General features: G+C 40.1%; 1 protein-coding gene across 1 annotated transcript in view; it reads left to right on the top strand.

Moving 5' to 3' along the window:
• Positions 1-5,326: 5,326 nt before the first annotated feature.
• The window catches only part of LRPPRC (leucine rich pentatricopeptide repeat containing), a 106,605-nt gene continuing 88,715 nt past the window's right edge, over positions 5,327-23,216 (top strand). The window contains exons 1-3 of the mRNA XM_045445886.1: positions 5,327-5,555; positions 20,132-20,328; positions 21,653-21,775. Coding sequence (XP_045301842.1) covers positions 5,407-5,555; positions 20,132-20,328; positions 21,653-21,775 — 469 coding nt within the window. The 5' untranslated portion in view covers positions 5,327-5,406. The remainder of the gene's footprint in view (positions 5,556-20,131; positions 20,329-21,652; positions 21,776-23,216) is intronic.

Below are 23,216 nucleotides of genomic sequence, written 5' to 3'. Positions count from 1 at the left end.
GGCTCAGTTGGTTAAGCATTGGACTTTGGCTCACATCATGGATTTCATGGTTTGTGAGTTTGAGCCCCGCGTCAGGTGAGCTCAAACCCCGCTTCTGGGGAGTATGAGCCTCTCCCTTTGGGTGAGCCATGCTTCTCTCTTTTTTCCTCTCTCCCCACCTTCTCTGCCCCTCATGGGATTCTCTCTCTCTCTCTCTCAAAATAAACAAAAGAAACCAAGCAGTTAGGTACTTTTGCAAAGTCTAGCACCTAATCTGTCCTTTCTTTTCTTTCTTTCTTTTTTTAAATGCTTAAAGAGAATGAGAGAGAGATAGAAAGCAAGCAGGGAGGGACACAGAGAGAGTGAGACACAGAATCCAAAGCAGGCTCCAGGCTCTGAGCTGTCAGCATAGGGCCTGATGTGGGGCTTGAACTCACCAACCGTGAGATCATGACCTGAGCCAAAGTCGGACGCTTAACCAACTGAGCCACCCAGGCACCCCCTAAGCTGTCCTTCCTAATAAGATTCTGTTCTGAGGCTATTTCATTCACTGGGATAGGGACTCTCAATTTTTAACCAACATTTGAATCCATTTCATAGTTCAGGATAAACTAAGGGCAAAACCAAGGATGATCAACCTCAACTTCTCTTCCAATTTGCCAGTTTCTGGAGTCTAAAGAATTTGGAGAAGAATTAGGCAAGTTTGAACTGAAAAACAAGCAAACACCACTCTTTTCCTCTTACACACACATGCATGCGCGCGCGCGCACACACACACACACACAGCCACACACATACGTGTATGCACCTTGCATGTGTTAGCTATTCATCCTTCAGACCACAATCTAACAATCCTTTCTCTGGTAATCTTTTTGACTCCCAGGTGAGGTATATTCTCTCATGGAAACATGTCTCTTTCCCTCAGAACACCTGTTTCAGTGTGTAACTCATTTAGTGTGATTATTTGACTAATAACTGCTTTGCCCTTTTGGATACAAGTTCCTACACCATAAGGACAACTACTGTTTTGGCCCATCGTATTTTTTCTAGCACTTAACTGCTGCCTGACAGATCTCAGGTGTTCAATAAATAGGGAATATGTTCACGAATGAATAAATGCCTAGGCAAATTTCATCAGTAGTTGCTTCATACTTTAAGAGGAAGCCTGGTACAGCAACAGAAAGAATGTTGGTTCGGAATGAAGGGTTTGGGGGCTAGAAACAATATGAGAAGAGAACATCATCCATTCTCGCCACTACCTCTACCAGCCTTGCTGCATCTGTTAACCACATACCTTGTCTTTCCTTCTGTGACAATGGCTGGAACGTCTGGATTCTTATCTAAGTCAACCCCTTCATGGCTCAGGCAGTTGAGTGTCTGACTCTTGATTTTGGCTCAGGTCATGATCTCAGGGTCGTGGGATCAAGCCTCACATCAGGCTCCACAGTGAGCATGGAGCCTGCTTGGGATTTTCTCTCTCCCCCACTTGCACATGTGTGCTCTTTCTCACTCTAAAATTTAAAAGAAAAATTTTAAGATTAAAGAAAAATTTTAAGTCAACCCCTTCACTTTGTACTGGATCCTATTCCCTCCTGCCTCCTCAATGTACTCATTCTCTTTTCTCATGCATTATCACATTTTCACTCCCTACTGCAGCCCCATCCAATAGAATTTTCTAAGATGATGGAAATGTTCTCTGTTGGGCTGTGTTGTTCAGTATGGTAGCTACTACCCACTTGAGTACTTGAATAGCTATTGAGTACTTGCAATGTGGTTAATCACTGAGGAACTAAATTTTGAAAAGTTTATTTAATTTACGCTCCTGGGTGTCTCAGCCGGTTTTAATGAAGTTAAAAACTTAAAAAAAAAAATAAGTTTATTTAATTTAAACAAACTTTAATAGTTACATACAGATGACTTCTGTCAACATCAAACATGTTATTTTTTCCATCTTAAAAAATATAACCTCTCTTGACTCCACACTACTTCTAGATATCCCATTCTCTGTTCCCTCCTTCACAACATATTCTACAAACTGTTTGTCTATGCTCCCTGTATCCAAGTTCCCTTCCTTTATGTATGTTTTAAAAGTTTATTTATTTGTTTTGACAGAGAGAGCACATGTGCAAACAGGGAAGGGGCAGAGAGAGAGAATCTCAAGCAGGTTCCACGCTGTCAGCACAGAGCCTGACATGGGGCTCAATCCCTCAAACCATGAGATCATTACCTGAGCCAAAATCAAGAGTTGGACACAACCGACTGAGCCGCCCAGGTGCCCCCTTCCTTCGTGTACTCTTAAACTTACTTCAATCTATCTTTTGACTCAACATGTCACCCAAATGATGCTCTTCTCAGCATCACCAGGGACCTCTGTGTTGCCAAATCCTATGGTCAATGTTGAGTTTTCATTTTACCCGAACTAACAGCAACATTTTACATGGGTGTTAATTCCTTTCTTGAAAGACTTGCCTGTCTGTTATCTGGGATTTTACCTCTCTTTCTCTTTCTCTCTTTCCCTCTCTCTCTCTCTCTCAGTTCTCCTCCTACCTCTCTGACTATTCTTCCTGTTTCTTGTGCTGGATTTTCACCTTTGCATCCTCCAAATAATGAAATGGCACAAGCCTCAGTCCTTAAACCTCATTTCTCATCTATATTTTCTTTCTAGATGCTTTCATCCACCTCCATGGCTTCAAATATTATAAGCGGTGGATGCCCAAAACATATCTCTAGCTCTGAACTCCTTGCATATCCTATAGCAAACCCCCTACTAAAACCTTACATTTGGATGTCTAACAGGCACCTCAAACTTCATATTATGTAAGATCATTTTTGATTCAGCTTTTAAATCTGCTCTTCCCTGAGTCTTTCACATTTTAATCAGTGCCATCTCCATCTTTCTAATTGCCAGGCTCCAAATTTTGGAGACATCCTTGACTGATATCCTACAGCCAATCCATCAGTAAATTCTCTTTGTCCTACTATTTAAATAAAGTAAGAACCTGACCTTTTCCCATTGTCTCACCTGCTACCACCCCCTAGTTCAAGCATACTAGGGCTAGTCTGGATTATTGCAAGAGCCTCCTAACTGGTCTCCCTACTTTTATTTACCTTTACCCCCTTAAAATCACCTGTACAAACAGCAGCCAGAGTGATCCTTTAAAAATGCAAATGTAGGGTCTGTTGGGTGGCTCAGGTCACGATCTCATGGTGAGATTGAGCACCACATCTGGCTGGGTGCAAACAGCACAGAGTCTGCTTGGGATTCTCTCTCTCCTTGTCTCTCTGCCCCTCCCCTGCTCTCTCTCTCTCTCTCAAAATAAATAAACATTAAAAAATGTTTTAAGTAAATAAATAATGCAAATGAACTCATATCACAGCAAGACACCAAGCTTTCCAATGGTTTTCCATCTTTTTCTGAATAAAAATCAAAGTCCTTACAGCAGCCTATAATATCCTGCATAATCTGGCCCCCAACTACCTCAGATCTCCAGGCTCACCCTCCCTCCCCTCCCTGCCTTTGTCTTTCCTTTAATCCACATGGTCCTCCTTGCTGTTCTTTGAAGGGCCTGAATATGCCACCTTCAATCTCTTTATACTGATTTATTTACTTATTTATTTATTTATTTTTAATTTTTTTTTTAACGTTTATTTATTTTTGAGACAGAGAGAGACAGAGCATGAACGGGGGAGGGTCAGAGAGAGGGAGACACGGAATCTGAAACAGGCTTCAGGCTCTGAGCTGTCAGCACAGAGCCGGATGCGGGGCTCGAACTCACGGACCGCGAGATCATGACCTGAGCCGAAGTCGGCCGCTTAACCGACTGAGCCACCCAGGCGCCCCTACTTATTTATTTAAACATCTTATTTTTGAGAGAGAGACTGAGTGTGGGTGGGGAAGGGGCAGAGAGAGAGGGAGACACAGAATCTGAAGCAGGCTCCAAGCTCCGAGCTGTCAGCACCCAGGCGGATGCATGGCTCGAACCCACAAACCACGAGATCATAAACTGAGCCGAGGTCAGATGCTCAACGACTGAGCCACCCAGGTGCCCCTATGCTGATTTATTTTACATGGCAGTTCTTATCTATCTTTCCAAACTAAACTTTGGAGCCCTTAATCAGAGTTCAGACTTGGACTGTTTTGTTCCCTGCTGGATTCCCATCTCAAAACAGTGCATAGCACTGAATAGGTGTTCAATAAATCAGTGTTGAGCGAGTTAATTATACTACTAATGCCTAGTAGTATAACCCAGAGTAAATCATTTAGCCTTTCTTGTACCTCATTTCCCTCATCTCTCAAAAGAGAGATAATCTAGGTAATCTCAAAATGCTCATTTACTCAATAAATATTTAATGCTGTCTACTGTGTGCCTGGCACTGAGTAGGTGCTTCGCCTACAAGGAAAGGTCACAGTCCCTGCTGTCAAGGAGCTGGATGTTGAGTGGGATAACCAGCCACGCGGGGAATTACCATGGAGGGCTTCCAGCGAAAACTTCTGAGTGCTCACCAGGGAATGGGTAGGATTCAGTTACGTGAAGAGGGAGTGGATGCCTGTTCCTGGCTTCCCACGTGTGCATGGGGAACCCTTCCAGACTAAACCTTCTAAAGGCTAGGACCTCCAAATCCCCAGATTTGGCTCCAGTCTCTTAATCCTATCGTTTACCTTACCTCCGATGCTGGTGCATTTACTGAACGAAGAAGCGGAGTGGGAGTTGGGGGTAGAGAGTTCAGTTCCAGCTTTAAAACTATCCGACCTTGGTCAGCAACCCCTCTTTCATAAAGCGAGGCACTGGTAATGGACTTAGGCCCGGACATGCGTATCCTTTTACACTGTTCTCAAGCCCCAATAACACAAATCTCATCCTATTAACCTTAGAGGTCCTTAGCACAGCGCAAAGGTCCTCAACGTTTTTTCCGTCTCGCATTTCTCAGAGCTTTCCTAACAATACGTTCCCGTCGGCGCCAAGCCAAGACGGCTGAACGTCGGCGACGACGTCGGCGCACGCCCGCGAATTGTCCCACACTCTGGGACTTTCACGGTCGGCTCTTCTCTAGAGTTCCCGGGTGTCCTTGCTAGTTGGCCCCCCGCAAGCCCCTGCGCTAACCTGGGAGGAGTTGACCTCTTCTGACTCTACCAACTGAAAAGCGCAGGGGTGGACGCACTGAGCATGCTGGGAGGAAGGCTAGAAAACGAAAACAGAACCTCTCTCAAATAATCAGTCAAGTCTCATTATTAATAGCACATCGCATGGGGCTCATTTGTCCTCAGAGAAATAGGTTTATCCGCCTTCCAAGTGAAAACAACGCGTGGCTCCCCCTACGTCTGGCGCGCCCAGCCTTTGGTCTCTTCCGCGCCGGGCGACCCCGCGATCACGTGCTCCCCCATTCCCTCTCGCCGAGCGTGCATTCTGCCTTGGGGACGGCCGAGCCATGGCAGCCCTGCTGAGATCCGCCCGCTGGCTCCTCCGGGCCGGGGCGGCCCCGCGCCTCCCGCTATCCCTGCGCCTCCTGCCGGGTGGCGCGAGCCGGCTGCACGCCGCCCCTTTTCTGCCCGCGGCCCGCGCCGGGCCGGTCGCCGGGTGAGTGTCCATGCTCTGCCCCCGTCCGCCTGCAGCGCGGGCGTCCCCCGGGATCGTGACGCTGGTGGGGGCCAGGTCCGCCTGTCCCTCTCCGTCGCTCTAGGGGCCGAGCGTCCTGGGGTCTTAGACCCCCTTCCCCACAGGGGGTTTACTGCTGACAGGGTCGGTCGACTTCGGAAGGTCATGGCCGTGTGCATGGCTTGCTTCCGGCATGGATTATGCTCTCGCCTAGGACTGGGTTGTCCTGCCCTCCGGCTACCAGCGGCCTATGAAGCTGGGGGCTGAGGGGTGGGCTTTGAACGCGGCTGCTGGGATCGGGTGTTACTCTTCTCCTTGGGATTGACCAGGCTTGTGTGCTGTCCCACGTGGGAACATTATCGGTGATCAGTAATCAGCTAGGACGTGTATTTCGAGAGGTTTATTGTGGGGGGACGGGAGGAATAGGTTGGGAACTTGGGTGAGCTAGGGATCATTTAGAGAGGGACGTTTAATTATTACCAGCTTGGGCTTTTGCATGCATTTTCTGGAGTGGGGTTTTCCCCTAGCTATTTACAAGAGTGTGGTATGAGTTGGGAATTGTCACAGTAGGGCTCTGTAAAAGTGTCAATGGATGAATAAGTGAACACGTGGAAGGAAAGTTAAATTCCCAGTGGGTGTCAGTGTGTGAATGGATGCTCTGATGGTTTGAGGTTTATCAGGAGATAGGTCAGACATAGACTTGGAAGTAGGGGGGATTAGGAACTTTGATGGAAAAGTATTACGAGTAGTATTCTGACCCACCTAAGAAGGGGAGATGGGCACTGAGCTTTTAAAATAGGAGAAAAAATGATTTTGAAAGACTGTTTATAGATAAAAAGTACTTTGGGAGACAACAGGACTAAGTGCTAAGGATTTGCTGTTGGACAAGTTACTCAACATTTCTAGACCTCAGTTTCCTCAGTTAGACGGAGTGGTAATGACATTGGTAGTACCGCATGAGATTATCTATAAAAAGCACTTAACTAGGACCTGGTACTTAGTGCTTTATTAGTTATTACAGTAGTAATAACTATGATTACATGGATCTTTGTGAAACAGCCTGGAAACTTACTCTCTGCATAAAATTATATGGAGGAAACATTTTATGACTTCTTAAGGAGTCAGTTACAGATCTTTGGAGTGTAGCCTACTTGTAACTTATGGCCTGCCTGGGTTGTTCTCATTAGGCCTGCAACAGCTAACCTTCAGGAGCCATGCCTCTGCTTCCACAGAACTGCATTTCTTTGCTTTCCAAGACTTTATTTTGAGAAAGTTGTGCCAATTACTCTTAATTTTTTTAATCCTTAACTATTCCTGTGAGCCCAGAGGAGGGTCGATATTATCTTTCATCTTCACTGTTGCATTTGTGGAAAACAATAGAACACAATTGGTAGAAAGAGTATTGGTCTCAGTGTTCATCAGACCTGGATTCTATTTACTTGCTACGTAATCTTACCTAACCTCTTTAAGTCTCAATTTCATGATCTGTAAAGTAAAGGTAACAAGGATTTTCTCCCTTCTTTGCAAAGCTGATTTCTTGTCATTCAGGATTCAACTTAAACACTGTTTCTTCAGAGAAGGCTTACCTCAACATTCACTCTAAAAAACTATCCTATTTTTGTTTTAGGTGGTGTGTCTGACTTGTTTGTTTCCTTAGTAGAGAAAGTGAATTGCATAAGAGCAGGACTTTGTCTTGCTCCCCACTGTGTGCTGAGCTCATAGCAAGCAATAAAGAAGTATTCCCTCTTTCTCTTGCACTCTTAACAATCCTTTTATACAGTCTCATGTAAGCATGCCCACATCTTTCCCGCCTGGAAAACAAAACCTTTCCTAGAACTCTGGACTTAACTGTAGATGCTTACCAGTTTTCCTTCCCTGTTCGTATTCCTGTCTCCTTTATTTCCTCTCTTTGTGTTCACTCTTTCACCCACTGCAGTCACACTACTGGTAAAAGCTATCGTTGCCTTATTACTTTTTTCTTGTACATTTTTAAATTATAAAACTCGTGCCTTGAGCAATTGCAAAATAGAGAGGGGATAGTTATAAATTAAAAGTCACTGTTGGGCGCTTGGCTCAGTTGGTGGAGTGTGCAGCTCTTGATCTCTTGATGTGAGTTTGAGCTCCACATTGGGTATAGAGATTACTTAAAAATAAAATCTTAAAAAAAAGTTATCCTTAATTCTATCACCCCGAGAGAGCCATTGAGATATATATGTCCTTTGTGTATGGATGTTTGTTTGTATGTATGTATGTATGTATACATAATTTATGTATGTGCAGATGAAAGTTTATTTCATTTATTTTTTTCCCCAGGGACTTCTTAATTACCAGACCCACTTTTAAGGCCTTGAGCTCTGGCATATTACCCTGTGTCCCATTTTGCCCTTCATGAGACCCTTTGCTTTGCATGAGTCTTTCATGATTCTCTTCTCTTTAGGATTTTTCTCACCTGCTTTGTTGCTTCCTTTTTCTTCACTTCATCTCTTAAATGCTGATGTGTTGGGTTTATCAGCCCCTACCTACCTATCTGATCATGGTGTTTTTTTTCTCTTCCTGGATATAGACACCTCCAGTGGTTAAACTACTTGTGCCTCAAACCCATCAAATCTCAAGCTGGACTCATCTTTCCTCTCAAATCTGTTCCTTGTGTATTCCCTGTTTTAGTGAATGTTGCCATTTCTATCTGCTTCCTAGAGATTTTTCATTCTTATTTCATTGACATCTTTCCTTGAAGGTAAGGACTTTGTTTTATTCTTTTTGCCTCCTCTAGTGGCTGACTTCATGGCACATAGTAGTATGGGTGTCAGATATTTGTTGGGTAAATCAGTGAAAATCTTAGACATGGAGGAAGGAATATCATGACATGCAGAGAAGTTTGAAGGGATATTTAATCCATGCATATAGTGTGGCAAACCTCCACACCTTCACCCCAGTCTTGATTTCCTAGAATGTCCTGGGAAGGATAGATGAGTATCATTGAGTAAAATTATTAGAATTTATTAATTTGTTTTCAAAATTCAAGCACCAAAAAGTATATACTTTTATATTCTTTAGTCTTGCTTTTCATTTCCCATTTCAGCACTTTTTTTTCATTTTTTTAGACAATTGTTTTCTTAAAAACCAGCTCTTAGCTTATCTTTTTGGGGAATTTGAGGGGCAAACACTGTTGCTTTCCCACAGACTCTCTTTTTCTCACACTTCTGGATCAGAAACTGCTTATATTTTCTTGTGAGACTTTTTTAGGCCTCTGTGCTTCAGAGGAAAGATAAGCTTTGAATCAAATCAGTTTGGAAGTGGATCTAGATTGATGATTGGCTTAAAGGTGAAGAGCACATATTGCCCTGTGACAGAAAGATGTGACTTCTCAAGTTGGAAGGAAAGAAAACTTTCCCTTATTTATTTTTTAATAAGACAAGAATCTTAACAAATATTAAGAGTCTGGGTCCTTTTGGCATTATGATTCAACTTCTGTGTATATAAATTTATCCATTACAGAGGGCTACGATAGGCACATGTACAACTCATATATGCTGTTCATAAAAGAGGAATATAATACTGGGGCATCTGGGTGGCTCAGTCGGTTAAGCATCCAACTCTTGATTTCAGCTCAGGTCACGATCTCGTGGTTCATGAGTTTGAGCTCCGTTTGGGGCTCTTGCGCCAATAGTGCAGAGCCTGCTTGGAATTCTCTCTCTCCCTCTGTCTCTGCTCCTCTCCCGCTTGTGTACTCTCAAAAATAAACATTAAAAAAGAAATATAATGTAGTATTTCAGATAGAAGAACAGTCACATTTGTTTATGTTAGGGGCTCACTTGAGCTTAAGAGGACATTTGGTAATGAGCAGCCAAAGTGTTCCAGGGGAAGAGAAGAGGAGGAGACTTGTTCGAGGCCATACTTTTATCCTATGTGGCTATGTGGGGTTGATACTGCGAAGGCTAGTTGATTTCTTGTAGCTATTAAGGTTGATTAGAAGTTGGTCATTTGAGGGGCGCCTGGGTGGCTCAATTGGTTAAGCTTCCAACTTCAGCTCAGATCATGATCTTGCACTCCGTGAGTTCGAGCCCCACGTCGGGGCCTGTGCTGACAGCTCAGAGCCTGGAGCCTGCTTCAGATTCTGTGTCTCCCTCTCTCTCCGCCCCTCCCCCACTCATGCTCTGTCTCTCTCACTCTCAAAAATGAGTAAATGTTAAAAAAAAAAAAAGTTGGTCATTTGATGGTTGAAAGCCATTGGAGAACTTTGAGAGGTATAAGTCTTGACAAAGTTAACACACACTATAGGAGAGATAGAGGCTAGGGATGGATAGACCAGTAGGAACAACATTGATACCACAGATTTGGGCTAATAGGACCTCAGCTAGGTGGTGCAGAACTGCAGACCAAAAAACAAACACTTCCTTTTCTTCTTGAGAGATTGAGAACAGGAAGTTGGTCAGCACCTTGGCGGAATTACGCATAATAGATTTGGAGATGAGGATAAATAGTACCTTCAGATTAGATCTTTACTGTTTTCAAGCCTTGTATGAATACATCACACATGCATTTCATCTCTTGTGGGTTCATATTACAAATTAGGAAAGAAGCTTAGAAGAACAAAGTAATTTATCTGAAATCTCCAGTTGGGATTTACTACAGACACTGTGATGCCCAGTTTTGAAGCGTTTTGAATGTGTTGTGCTTTAGGTGTTTAGGTTACTTATATACGTAAGTAATATGGATTACCTGTGGGTATACCATTTTAAAAAGGTGATATGATACATCATAAATTTAGGAATTAAAGACTATCCTAAGTGAGTAAGCATATGATATGATCTTAGAATGTAAACTCTGCAAGGGATCTTTAGAGTAATCTTGTCCATCCAGATTCTCCCTTCATAGATTCTAGAGAGTATCCTGTTCCATATTACATCATAGGTCCCAAATGGGGTAATTGACTATTCATCCCTTCCTGTCATAGCTGAGACAAAGGAGATGTACCTTTGGACCGGGAGAGCCTAAGGTGGAGGGGACGTCTGGATAGGTAAAAAGGAATTGGTGTTTCCAGCCGGGAGACTTCTTTTTTCTTTTAATATTTATTTATTTTTGAGAGAGAGAGAAAGAGAGCAAGCACACAAGTGTGCAGGTGAAGGAGAGGCAGAGAGAGGAGGAGACTGAAAATCCGAAGTAGGTTCTGAGCTGTCAGCACAGAGCCCGATGAAGGGCTTGAACCCACAAACCATGAGATCATGACCTGAGCCAAACTCGGACACTTAACCAACTGAGCCACCCAGGTGGCCCAAGCCAGGAGATGTTTAAGTGTAGAAGAGTTCAACTGGCTTTTTTAGTCTAAAATTTTGTGACTTACCATAAAGCATAGAACTGTGTTTGGGATACAGCTTAACTGGGCAAGACTTTTTGGAGAATTGAGGTTTTGCAAAATAGTTGAGTGAGAAAGTTCATTGAAGTAGCTTTACAAAACATTTTTTTTTTTTAATGTTTATTTTTGAGAGAGAGAGAGAGAGAGAGAGAGTGAGCTAGCAGGGGAGGGGCAGAGAGAGAGGGAGACACAGAATCTGAAGTGGGCTCTAGGCTCTGAGCTGTCAGCACAGAGCCCGATGTGGGGCTCAAACCCACAAACCACGAGATCATGACCTGAGCTGAAGTCGGATGCTTAACCGACTGAGCCACCCAGGCACCTCTGCTAATACATTTTTAAAAGAAGAAAATGCTCTAGGAAATGCGTAGTTAATATTTATTATGCTTACTCTGCCGGGTCTTTTATGTACACTGTCTCAGTGTTGCTCAAACTTCGGGCATTTGTGTACTGCCTTCAGATTTTTTTGTGAAATCTGAGTATAACTGCAACCATTAATTATATTTAGTATTTTTCTTTACATTGGTTTTAGGTTTAAAGTGATCTTTTTATAACTTAATTTCATCTTAAGCAAAAATGTTAGTAAAATAAAGAGCTTGATGTGATAGTTATTTTGAAATATTAATTAAAATAGATAAAAGTACTGAAATGGAAATTTTTTGCCTAAATGCTATCTAAAATCATCCTGCCTAGCAGAAGGGTGATATTTTGGGAAACACTGTATTATCTCCATTAATCTTTTGTGATGTCCTTGTGAGGTAAATACTCCCAGAATTTACAGGCTGAGAGAAAGTTGGAGTAACTTGGCCAAGTCATACATCTTATAAATGGCAGTGCCTGAATTCAGGCTGGACTGTAGGACTCAGACTCATGCTCTTAAGCTCAGAGCTCCTGTGTTTCCACCATGCCGTGGAGCCTTCTGTTTTTGTCTCTAAGATGGTCCTTATCCAGTGTTCGTGAAAATGATACGCAATAGGGTAGGATGTATACGGAGGATTAAGGAAGCCTCTCTAAGGCACTTTTACATGAAATTCTCTTGGTTATTTATAAGGAAGTGAGAATTAACAAATTGTATTGGTGAGACTTGTTGCTTGGAATTTGCAGTTAAATCAGCTGGGGGCCGGGATGCCTGGGTGGTTCAGTCTGTTAAGCATCCAACCATGGTTCATGAGTTCAGGCCCCACCCCGGGCTCTGTGCTGACAGCTCAGAGCCTGGAGCCTGCTTCGGATTCTGTGTCTCCCTCTCTCTGTCTCTGCTTCTCCCCTGCTTGTGCTCTCTCTCTCTCTCTCTCTCAGAAATGAATAAACATTAAAAAAAAAAAAATCAGCTGGGGGCCTTGGTACCAGGTATTTCTTTTCCATCTCCATCACCCACTGTGTGTAGCTTCCCTTGGCCTTTTACCTCGACTACTGCAGTGGTTTCCTAAATGGTATCTCTGTCTTAATACTTTTTATTTCAAAAAAAATTTTTTTAATGTTTATTTTTGAGCAAGAAAGACACAGAGTGTGAGTGGAGGAGAGGCAGGAAGAGAGGGAGACACAATCCAAAGCAGGCCCCAGGCACTGAGCTGTCATCACAGAGCCCGACATGGGGCTCGAACCCACAAACTGAGATCATGACCTGAGCCGAAGTCAGATGCTTAACTGACTGGGCCACTCAGGTGGCCCTCTCTGTCTTAATTCTTGGTGCCCTCTAATTTATTCTTCACCCAGCAGTTAGACTAATCTTCAAAACAGAAATAAGCCATAACCCCTAAGAAAGCCATAAGAAATTTCTTTCAAAACAGAAATAAGCCATAACCCCTGCTTATAAACCTTCAATACGTTTCTGATACCGTTCTGTACCTGGCATAAAATCTGTACCAAGAATAAAATCCAGACTCTTTATCTTCGTAATCCTTCATGATCTATCTAGCACAGTCTCCCTCTCCAACCTCATCCCATCTGTTGCTCACTTGCTTGGCCTGCTGACTGTTCTAGCTTGCTTGGAATACTTATCCTCCCTTGTCTATGGCTGCTTCTTTTCATCCTCAGCTAAAAAATTAAAGTTACATTTACCTTGAGCATTTTTTAAAAGATTTTATTTTTTAGTAATCTCTACATACTGTGTGGGCTCAAACTCATGACCTCGGGATCAAGAGTCGCATGCTCTTCCAACTGAGCCAGCCAGACATCCCCATTTTTCTTGAACATTTTATTCATAATAGAACCCTGCTGTTACTCTTTCATTGAAGTCCCTTATTTCCTTCTAGAGCTTAACAGCAGTTTTTAAATTTTTTTGAAGTTTAATTGATTATCATCAGATTTACTTACTAGATAAGTAGAAGAGCTGATCCTAGCATGGTGCCTTGGACATAGAAGGTGCTCAGTAAATATTTTTTGAATTAATAAATCAAAGAACTTAGGTTTGTTGTGTAAAAGTAAAGAACAACTAAAAGATATTAAAGAGGGAATGACATGAAGATGGTTTGGGGGATGGTTGATCTGGCAGTTGTATTAATAAAAGCTGAAGCCTAAGAAATAAGAAAGTAAGGAGTTTGTTGCAAAAAACCCATGTATTCTGGGGGCATCTGGGTGCCTCAGTCGGTGGAGCTGACTCTTGATTTCAGCTCCGGTCACAATTCCAGGGTTGTGGAACCCACGTAGTGGTAGTATAGTCAGTAGCAGTAGAGAAATTTGAAAGGAGTACCAACCACTTTTAAAAGGAGGCATTGTGTATTTTTTTCTTGTGTGGACTACTATAGAAATTATACTCCTTGACCCTCAAAGATAGGGTTTATTGAAGTCACGATACAGCTTATGATTTGGGGTACCAATCTGAATTGTGAAGTGAACAACTAGTATTTTTAAAAAACATTTCTCTGGGGGTGCCTGGGTGGCTTAGTGGGTTAAGTGACTCTTGATATTGACTTAGGTCATGATATGGTGGCCGTGGCAACCAGCCCCAAGTCAGGCTCCATACTGAGTTCCACACTGAGTGTGGAGCCTGCTTGGGATTCTCTCTTACCCTCTCTCTGCCTCTCCCCACATGTGTGCTCATTCTCTCTCTTTCTAAATAAATAAGTAAACATTTAAAAACTTTCTCTGCTGGGGCGTGTGATTGGCTCAGTCAGTAGAGCATGTGACTCTTGATCTCAGGGTCATGAGTTCAAGCCACACATGGGGCATGGAGCCTACCAAAAAAAAAGGCATTATCTTTTTGAATTTTTAACATGTTAAAACTTAAGTGGAATCAGTAATATATAAGATGTATAAAAAGAATTATAACTGTGTGCGATGGTGGCTCAACATTTGAAAATCAATCCACGTAGTCAGCCATATCAACAGGCTAAAGAAAACTCGAGTGGAATAATTAAAATAGGGGATTGGTAAGAACTTGAGATAAGTTTGAGATCCCCACTGCTACCACTTTCCATTGTGAACCCCCTTTGCAGCCACATTCATTTTCTTGATGCCTTTCTGCCATGTTGAACTCCTTTCAGAAGATGACTACCCAAGTACAAATCCTGGACCTGTCATCCTGTCATTAACTAGCTTTTACTGTGACTCTGGACAAGTTGCTTCAGTTTTATCTGTAAAATGAGGATTATAGTAATAATTTTTTGTTATTTAGCATGCATCATTAAATGCATAATATACATTAACTACTGGTTATACCTATTCTATTGCATATCTATATCTTTTTTTTAAATTCTAGTAGCTCCAAAGTGCTAGAAGCTGGATTGACTTATAATAGCAAAATGATGACAGTAACAGGGAAGATGATATTTTGAGAATGTGTGTTTGTTTGGTGTACATTTGAAGTTTAAAACGAATGAGTAACACTTCAATAAAAAGTTTATTTGAAAAAATAAACACCAAGACTACCCAAAACATACAAAGATCTCTTAAAACTCAACAATAAGAAAATTAAAAAAGAAAAAGAAAAACGTAATAACCCAATTGGAAATGAACAGAAGATTTGGAAAGTTCAAAAAGGAAGACATATAGGAGGCAAGTAAGCATATGAAAAGATGTTCACCATCATATGTCATTAGGGAATTGCAGATTCAAACAACAATTAGATACCACTACATACTTTTTAAAATGACTAAAATCCAAAACATCTTCGGGATCAAATGTTGGTGAGGAGGTGGGGCAATAGGGAGCTCTCATATTTATTGCTGGTGGGAATGCAAAGTGGTACAGCCATTTTGGAAGGCAGTTTGTCAGTTTCTTGCAAAGCTGAATAAACATAAGCTTACCCTATAATCCAGCAGTCACACTCCTAGATATTTACCTAAGTGAATCGAAAATTTACATCCACATTAAAGTCTGCACACAAATGTTTATCGATGCTTTATTCATATTTGCCCAGGTTGGAATCAGCCAGTATGTCTGTTCTTCATTAGGTGAACAGATAAACAAATTATGTAAATTTGTAAAATGGAGTATTATTCAGCACTAAAAAGAAATGTGTTAATCAAGCCACAAAAAGACATGGAAGAACCTTAAATGTATTTTGGTAGGTGAAAGAAGCCAGTCTGAAAAAGGCTCCGTTACTGTGTGATTCCAACTGTAAGACATTTTGGAAAAGGCAAAACTATAGAGAAGGACAAAGGTAATTAACAGCAGTTCAGGAGGAGGGGGGAAGGGATGAATAGGTGGAGCATAGGGCATTTTCAGGGCAGTGAAACTCTTATGTGTGGTACTGTAGTGCTTACCATAGATTTGTCAGAACCCATAGGTTTTTCACGGAGTGAACCCTGTTGTAAACTATAGGCTTTAGTTAATGTATCATGATTGGTTCATCATTTGTAACACATGTACCACACTAATGCAAGATGTAAATAGGGGAAACTGGGTGAAGGGGAAGAGGATATACAGGAACTCTGTACTCTGCACACTTTTTCTGTAAACCTAAAAATGCCTTGAAAAAGTAAAATATTAGAAAAAAGTAAAGTATTGGAAAAAAGTACAGGCTTAAGAGGGGAATCTCACGGAAGCCTGCTTATAATAATAGGTCCTTGTACCTTTTTGAAATATGGACACTCAACTATAAAGTCATTATTTTTTTGTACTAAAGAGTTGAAATAAAAATCACCACCAGTTAAAAAAAAAATGAGAAAAACAATGCCACATTTTGCCAAAGGAAATGCGTGGGTAATCTGAATGTTAGTGGTGAGTGCCAGAGTCTCTGGAGGGAACCTAAGATGTTTAACTCAAAAATTCAAAAGAGCCATTTATGACTTGTTGATGAGACGATGAAATAATTTTCACTTATGTAGTTACATCAGTTTTGGTCATCAGATTGGAGGCAGGGCGTTCTAGCTTGTGCAAGCTTGATGGGTAGGTGCCTATACTACATAGACTCTCCTTCACCCCGGAGGTGTTCTTTTCTTTACTTTCTATCACAACATACCTGTTGTTCCAGGCATGAAATTCTTGTTACTGAGGAATTTAAAAATAAATTTTGGGCCAAATAATAAATGTAGGGGCGCCTGGGTGGCTCAGTGGGTTGAGGGTCCGACTTCGGCTCAGGTCATGATCTCACGGTCTGTGAGTTTGAGCCCCTCATCAGGCTCTGTGCTGACAGCTTGGAGCCTGGAGTCTGCTTCGGACTCTGCGTCTCCCTCTCTCTCTGCCCCTCCCCCATTCATGCTCTGTCTCTCTCTGTCTCAGAAATAAATAAACATTAAAAAAAAATAAATATGGGGCGCCTGGGTGGCTCAGTCACTAAGCATCCAACTTCGGCTCAGGTCATGATCTCACAGTCCATGAGTTCGAGCCCCGCATTGGGCTCTGTGCTAACAGCTCAGAGCCTGGAGCCTGCTTCCGATTTTGTGTCTCGCTCTCTCTCTCTGCCCCTCCCCTGTTCATGCTCTGTCTCTCTCTGTCTCAAAAATAAATAAAAACATTAAAATTTTTTTTTTTTTTTTAAATAAATGTAGAAAGCACTACCATGTAGGGAAGCACTGGAGACTTCCTTTTGAAGAGTGAAGAATCTTTTGGTTAAATGTGTAACCCTTCCCTCACCCCAGTTCATTCTACGGTGGGTCCATAGTTCAGCTTATCTGACGAAAGTTGAGTGAATATACTGGGGCACCCGGGTGGTGCAGTTAAGCGTCCAATTCTTGATCTCAGCTCAGGTCATGATCTCAGGGTTCATGAGTTCAAGCCCCACGTCAGGCTCTGCACTGACGGTGCGGAGCCTGCTTGGAATTCTGTTTCTTCTCTCTGTTCCTTCCCTGCTTGTACGTGTGTGCGCACGCTCTCTCTCTCAAAATAAACTTAAAAAAAAAAATAAAATGAAATTGAGTATACTTGTGTGAAGGAGAGTTGGCTGCATTAAAGATTAATTTGTGGAAAAATTAGCTTTAAAATGTTCAGAATAGTGTACTTTATCTTCTCTCTGAATTTTGTGTTTGTTTGATCTTACATCTTAAAACTGCATTTTAGCAAAGGTTTTATTTTTGTGCTTTTTCACAGTTTATAAGATTTGGGTTGTATAAGAAAATCTTGGCAAATGTACTTCACTACAATTTTGAAATTCCTGTATTAATTAGCTTTGGTTGTTTTGAACAGTATTATTTATTGCATATTCACCTGAACTTGGCATGTTCTGGGTGATTTAAAATAATGCTGTTTTGTGTTTGCCTAACAAGGGCATAGTGTAGTAACAACTGATCCAGTAGATAGGCAAATGGCCAGAGAAAACCTTTGAAAATAATGAATAAATAAGTAGGAGCGTATCTTCTATGGTTCATAGGTAATTAGCATTTAATTAATTCAGCTCATTTAACAAATGAGCCATTTACAAATTAATCAATTAGCCATCTACAGTGTGCTGATCATTAGGTTTGTAAAGGTAAGAAAACATTGTCTTATTTAATTAGTATCCTGATTTTTTCCACTGTTTTCCAATTTGTTTACATAGGTAGAATCATTGATGGCCAGAGTGCTTGTGATTTGTCCCAGATCACAGTAATAGAATTTCTAGTCTAGTATCTGTTACTGCCTCTGTATTTTATATAACCTTGTGGTGAAACTTTTGGCGTAGATTTCTTTAATGTAGTATCATATACTTAATCATTCAATTTGTGACTGGTTTTCCAGGTAGAGAACATAGGGTAGGAAACCAACAGCTTTATTTTTAAACTTACTACTATGGGGGCGCCTGGGTGGCACAGTCGGTTAAGCGTCCTACTTCAGCCAGGTCACGATCTCGCGGTCCGTGAGTTCGAGCCCCGCGTCAGGCTCTGGGCTGATGGCTCGGAGCCTGGAGCCTGTTTCCGATTCTGTGTCTCCCTCTCTCTCTGCCCCTCCCCCGTTCATGCTCTGTCTCTCTCTGTCCCAAAAATAAATAAACGTTGAAAAAAAAATTAAAAAAAAAAATAAAATAAAATAAACTTACTACTATGTAAATGTTTATTGGTAATTGGGGTAAAAATGTGCACATGCAAGAAAAATGGGATTATCATGAAGGTGTCCCTGGATTAATAAGTATTTTTTTATATCACACTTTGTTAATATGTACTTTGTATATATTATTTAGTTATACTTAACTAGCTGCTATTGGAAACTCTAAGATATTTTGGAATAAATGTAAATCTTTGTGCATTAGAAATTTTGTGTTAAAAAGTGGTGTTTGAATGCAGAGAAAGTTTAAATTCAATTCAAAGTTTCGTGATAGGGTATTTCTCACACATAAGGATTATTTTTAAGCCTGTTATTTGTAAATCAGGTATAGCCTATATTTCTGCAGTATGGAATACCTCTGATTTCATGTTTTAGAGCATTTGGCTTATGTGTTAGTTCTCCTATTAAAATATTGAATGCTTTAAAGGTTTTTTGTTGGGGCACCTGGGTGGCTCAGTCGGTTGAGTGGCCGACTTTGGCTCAGGGTCTCTCTGACCCTCCCCCCATTCATGCTCTGTCTCTCTCTGTCTCAAAAATAAATAAACGTTGGGGCGCCTGGGTGGCTCAGTCGGTTGAGCGTCCGACTTCAGCTCAGGTCACGATCTCACGGTCTGTGAGTTCGAGCCCCGCGTCAGGCTCTGGGCTGATGGCTCGGAGCCTGGAGCCTGTTTCCGATTCTGTGTCTCCCTCTCTCTCTGTCCCTCCCCCATTCATGCTCTGTCTCTCTCTGTCTCAAAAATAAATAAACGTTAAAAAAAAAAAATTAAAAAAAAAAAAAATAAACGTTAAAAAATTAAAAAAAAAGGTTTTTTGTTCTTTATAAACCTACATGTATTAATCTGAACTTATCTAATTTATAAACTTTTTTTTAATTTTTGAAAATTAATGATGTTTATTTATTTATTTATTTATTTTTTGAGAGACAGAGCACACGCGGGGGAGGGGCAGAGAGTGAGGGATACACAGAATCTGAAGCAAGCTCCAGGCTCTGAGCTGTCAGCACAGAGCCGAAGGCAGGGCTCGAACCCACAAACCATGAGATCATGACCTGAGCCGCAGTCGGACACTTAACCGACTGAGTCACCCAGGAGTCCCTGAAAATTAATGATGTTTAATACCAGAAATCTAGTTTTATTTTCAATGATTGAAGTTGTTAAAATAACTAGAAAGGTACTATATAATTAGTATTTTGACAGATGGAAAGCAGCTATGAATTGAGAGCCAAAACAGTCACTGTAAAATGTTTCAAATTTATTTAGAGAGATTGAAAATTCTTTGGTCCTGAATGATTCTTTAAAAAATTGCAGAATTTAAACTTGGTTATTGGTCTTCTTTTAAATTCATAATGAGATTACACCTAGAAAACATTTGAAAGCAGTTATCAGAATTTTAAGTACATTTTAGATCTCTGTAAAGGTGAGAAGAACTTTGTAGCATAAACTGCTTCATTTTCCTTCATTAAGCTGGTTTTACTTAAGGAAAATAAAACACACACACACACACACACACGCGCTTAAACCACATCATATTATTGTCTTACTTTGAAATGATTCCATGTGGAAAGTTATCAAGACACAGTTATTCAGGAGATTTACTTTGCATACAATTTGTGTGTGCTTGTGATTTTATTTAGAGTAAAAGGCAGAACTTTTCTTTCCTACCATCTTACACTTCTCTGAGCATTTCTGGTTTTGTACCAGAATTTAGGTATTTGGTAACCAATAAACTTTGTATAAATTTTGCTCAATAAAAGAATTTATATGGATAATAAGTGAGTTTACTTAATTACCAATTGTGTTTCATTTTATAGAGGGCTGCTGAGCCAAGCCAGGCTATATGCCATTGCTGTTGAGAAAAAGAATTATCTTCAAGAGGAGCCCTCCTCTCATAGAAAGAATGCCAGTCAATTTGACTGGGCTCTAATGAGACTGGATAATTCTGTCCGAAGAACTGGCCGCATCCCAAAGACTCTTCTACAAAAAGTCTTTGATAACACCTGTCACTCAGGTATTTCAAATTTTTTGTATATTTTCTTGTTTCGGGGCAAGATCACTGCAAAACATGTTATTTGATAGTTTTAATTTTGTTTGTTATTTCTATTGATCATGATTTTATGTTATGATTGTGATCTTTTGATCTTTCCAACTCATCAGGGCAAGGTTTTGCATGAAACATTTTTGTATTAGATATTTATTCCAAAATCAGCAAATAAAAATTGTCTTTTTGCTTTCCACTTTTTTATAAAAAAAGTCACTCAGTGGTAAATCGTTTGGAAACTGTTTCTTATCTTGCCTTGTATGGTGTCAACTTTCCCTAAGATGCTTACATATGATAGATTCCCAGAAGGACCAATAATCATTATTTCCCTTTCATTTTCACTTAGCTATTATAATCCATTTGAATCACTTACCTTGATAATCTGGTGGAAGGTTGTAGGCCCTCTTACCACCTCCCACCCCCCACAAGCCGAGCATGCAAACATGCACATAATTTTGCATGTAGTTACAGAATATTCACCAGCTTCCTAAAGCCCATCTGTGGATTTCATTCACATTAAGAAGCTATGGAATCTCATGATGATGGATATCAAAGAAGTGTCAGTTATAATTGTGTGTATTTAAAAGCTATTGTATCATTTTCTCTTTTTGATTTATTCAGAGTTGAACGACTATTACCATAGTTAATTTTAGAATATTTTTATCACCTCAAAAAGAAATCTCCAAACCCGTAGCCATTATCCCCCAACCCCTCATCCCTTCCAGCCTTAGACGACTACTAGTGTACTTTTTGGCCTTGCAGGTTTCTTATTTTGGATACTTTATTTAAGTGGAATCATACAGTGAGTGGTTTGTTTTTTGTTTTTGTTTGGTTTTAAAGTCATCTTTCAGAGACATGTAGATAAAGGCCATGGATAAAGGGAGAAGGAAGTTTATATTATTTTGTAATTGATTGTAAACTTGGTATTCATGGGTTTTAATTGTACTGCTCTGTACTATTTTCATAAGATACTGAGAAGCTTAGCCTTTGAATTGTAGTAACTAGTGCTTATAAATTAAGTTCTGTGTATTTTTATATAGTATAGAGCCTTGCAGATTACATGGATTCATAACCTTAGCTTTTTAAAAGCAGGCTAATTTTAAAAACATAATTTTTAGTAACATTGTAAATGTTACTTGTGGATTTGGGTAGGGTTTTTCTAGTTTGTGGGTACTCTTAACATCTCAGTGAGGCAGGAGAGTTTTGACTATTTACGGATTTCAGTTTAAGTTTTGATATTTACCTGTATGATATTGCTGTTGTGTTAAATGATATCCATTACCTTTTTTCACAGGGAGCCCAGGTGGTAATCAAGCCTTGCTTCTCCTGCGCAGCTGTGGTTCTCTCTTGCCTGAACTACAGTTATCAGAGAGAACCGAATTTGCTCATAGGATATGGGACAAACTTCAGAAATTGGGTATGATTGTTTAAAAATATGTGTATATGTAAAAAGTGTAGATATTTTTTCTTTTGGTAAATAAGAATTTATTTACATAAATGCTATAATTCAATTTTACGGAAGAGCTACTTGGTAATATTTATCTGGTGAGTTATAGCGACATCTAGAGGCATTGAGAATAAAATAATTGTCAACTATACTCAAATGAAAAAATAAAGTAATTTTCATAACAATTATTACTTTTATGGTAAGTTGAAAAAGGACAGGATAAAAAGGCAGTTGTATTGTCAAAATTGGGAGCGCACATACCATTTGACCAAGCAGCTCCATTTGTTAGAATTTAGATAACAGGGGTACCTGGGTGGCTCAGCAGGTTAAGTGCTCAGGTTAAGTGACTTCAGCTCAAATCATGATCTTGTAGTTCATGAGTTCGAGCCCCGCATCAGGCTCTGTGCTGACAGCTCAGAGTTTGGAGTCTGCTTCGAATTCTGTGTATCCCTCTCTCTGACCCTCCCCTCCCTTTCCTCCATTCTCCAAAATAAATAAACATTAAAAAATTAAAAAAAAATTTAGATCACAGATATATTCAAATGTGCAAAGGGATATCCTTTATTGGGGCTTGTTTGTAATAGTTAGGAATTGGAACCAACTCTAATGTCTCTCACTGGGGATCAGATAAATTATGGGGTGTCCATGAAATGGGATACTGTGCAACTGTTAAAAAAGGAGTTCTTCTATACTAACGTGGGGTGTTCTCCAAAATAGAAGGAAAAATTAAGGTGCAGAATGGTGTATATAGTATGCTACTATTTTGAAGAAAAATATTTATATCTGTATATGCATATAACATTAAAATAGTTCTTGAAGGATAATAAATACCGGATACAGTTTTACTTTGTACCTTTTTATGCTTTGAAAATTTTGAACCGTGAACATATTCATATTCATATTCAGAAAATAACATAGTTTAAAAGACCATTAGATAAAATCCAATGTTCATTCTTGATTTTTAAAAACCTTAACAAAGAATAGAAGGATACTTCTTTAACATGTTAAATTTAAAGCCAACAACTAATATCATGCAGTGAAATAAGTTGTGAAACAATATGAGAAATTACGGTTCTTTAGATGATATACTTGTTTACCTGTAAAATCCCAGAAAATCAACTTACAGTAAAGTAGTAGGAAATATTAAATATTCAGGAATCTATAACTTTTCCTAGTTAGAAAATAAAATGGGTAGAAGGTTCTAAGTTTAGTCACAAATATATAAAATATCTAAGAATATCCTTCAAGAAACATGGAGTACCTATATGGAAGAAAACTATACAATAAACACAGAGCCTCACCTCAGTTTTGAATTCATCTAGAACTAATTTTGATGACAAGTTCGTTTGTTTAAAGTTTTGAGAAGAATAGATGAATAATGGATTTCAGAATGGAAAATAGTCTTCTAGGT

This window comes from Leopardus geoffroyi, chromosome A3 (assembly GCF_018350155.1).
Source record: "Leopardus geoffroyi isolate Oge1 chromosome A3, O.geoffroyi_Oge1_pat1.0, whole genome shotgun sequence".
In the NCBI taxonomy this organism is placed as follows: Eukaryota; Metazoa; Chordata; class Mammalia; order Carnivora; family Felidae; genus Leopardus; species Leopardus geoffroyi.
The sequence above is the reverse complement of the archived record's forward strand: the minus strand, read 5'-3'. Positions and strand labels throughout refer to the sequence as shown.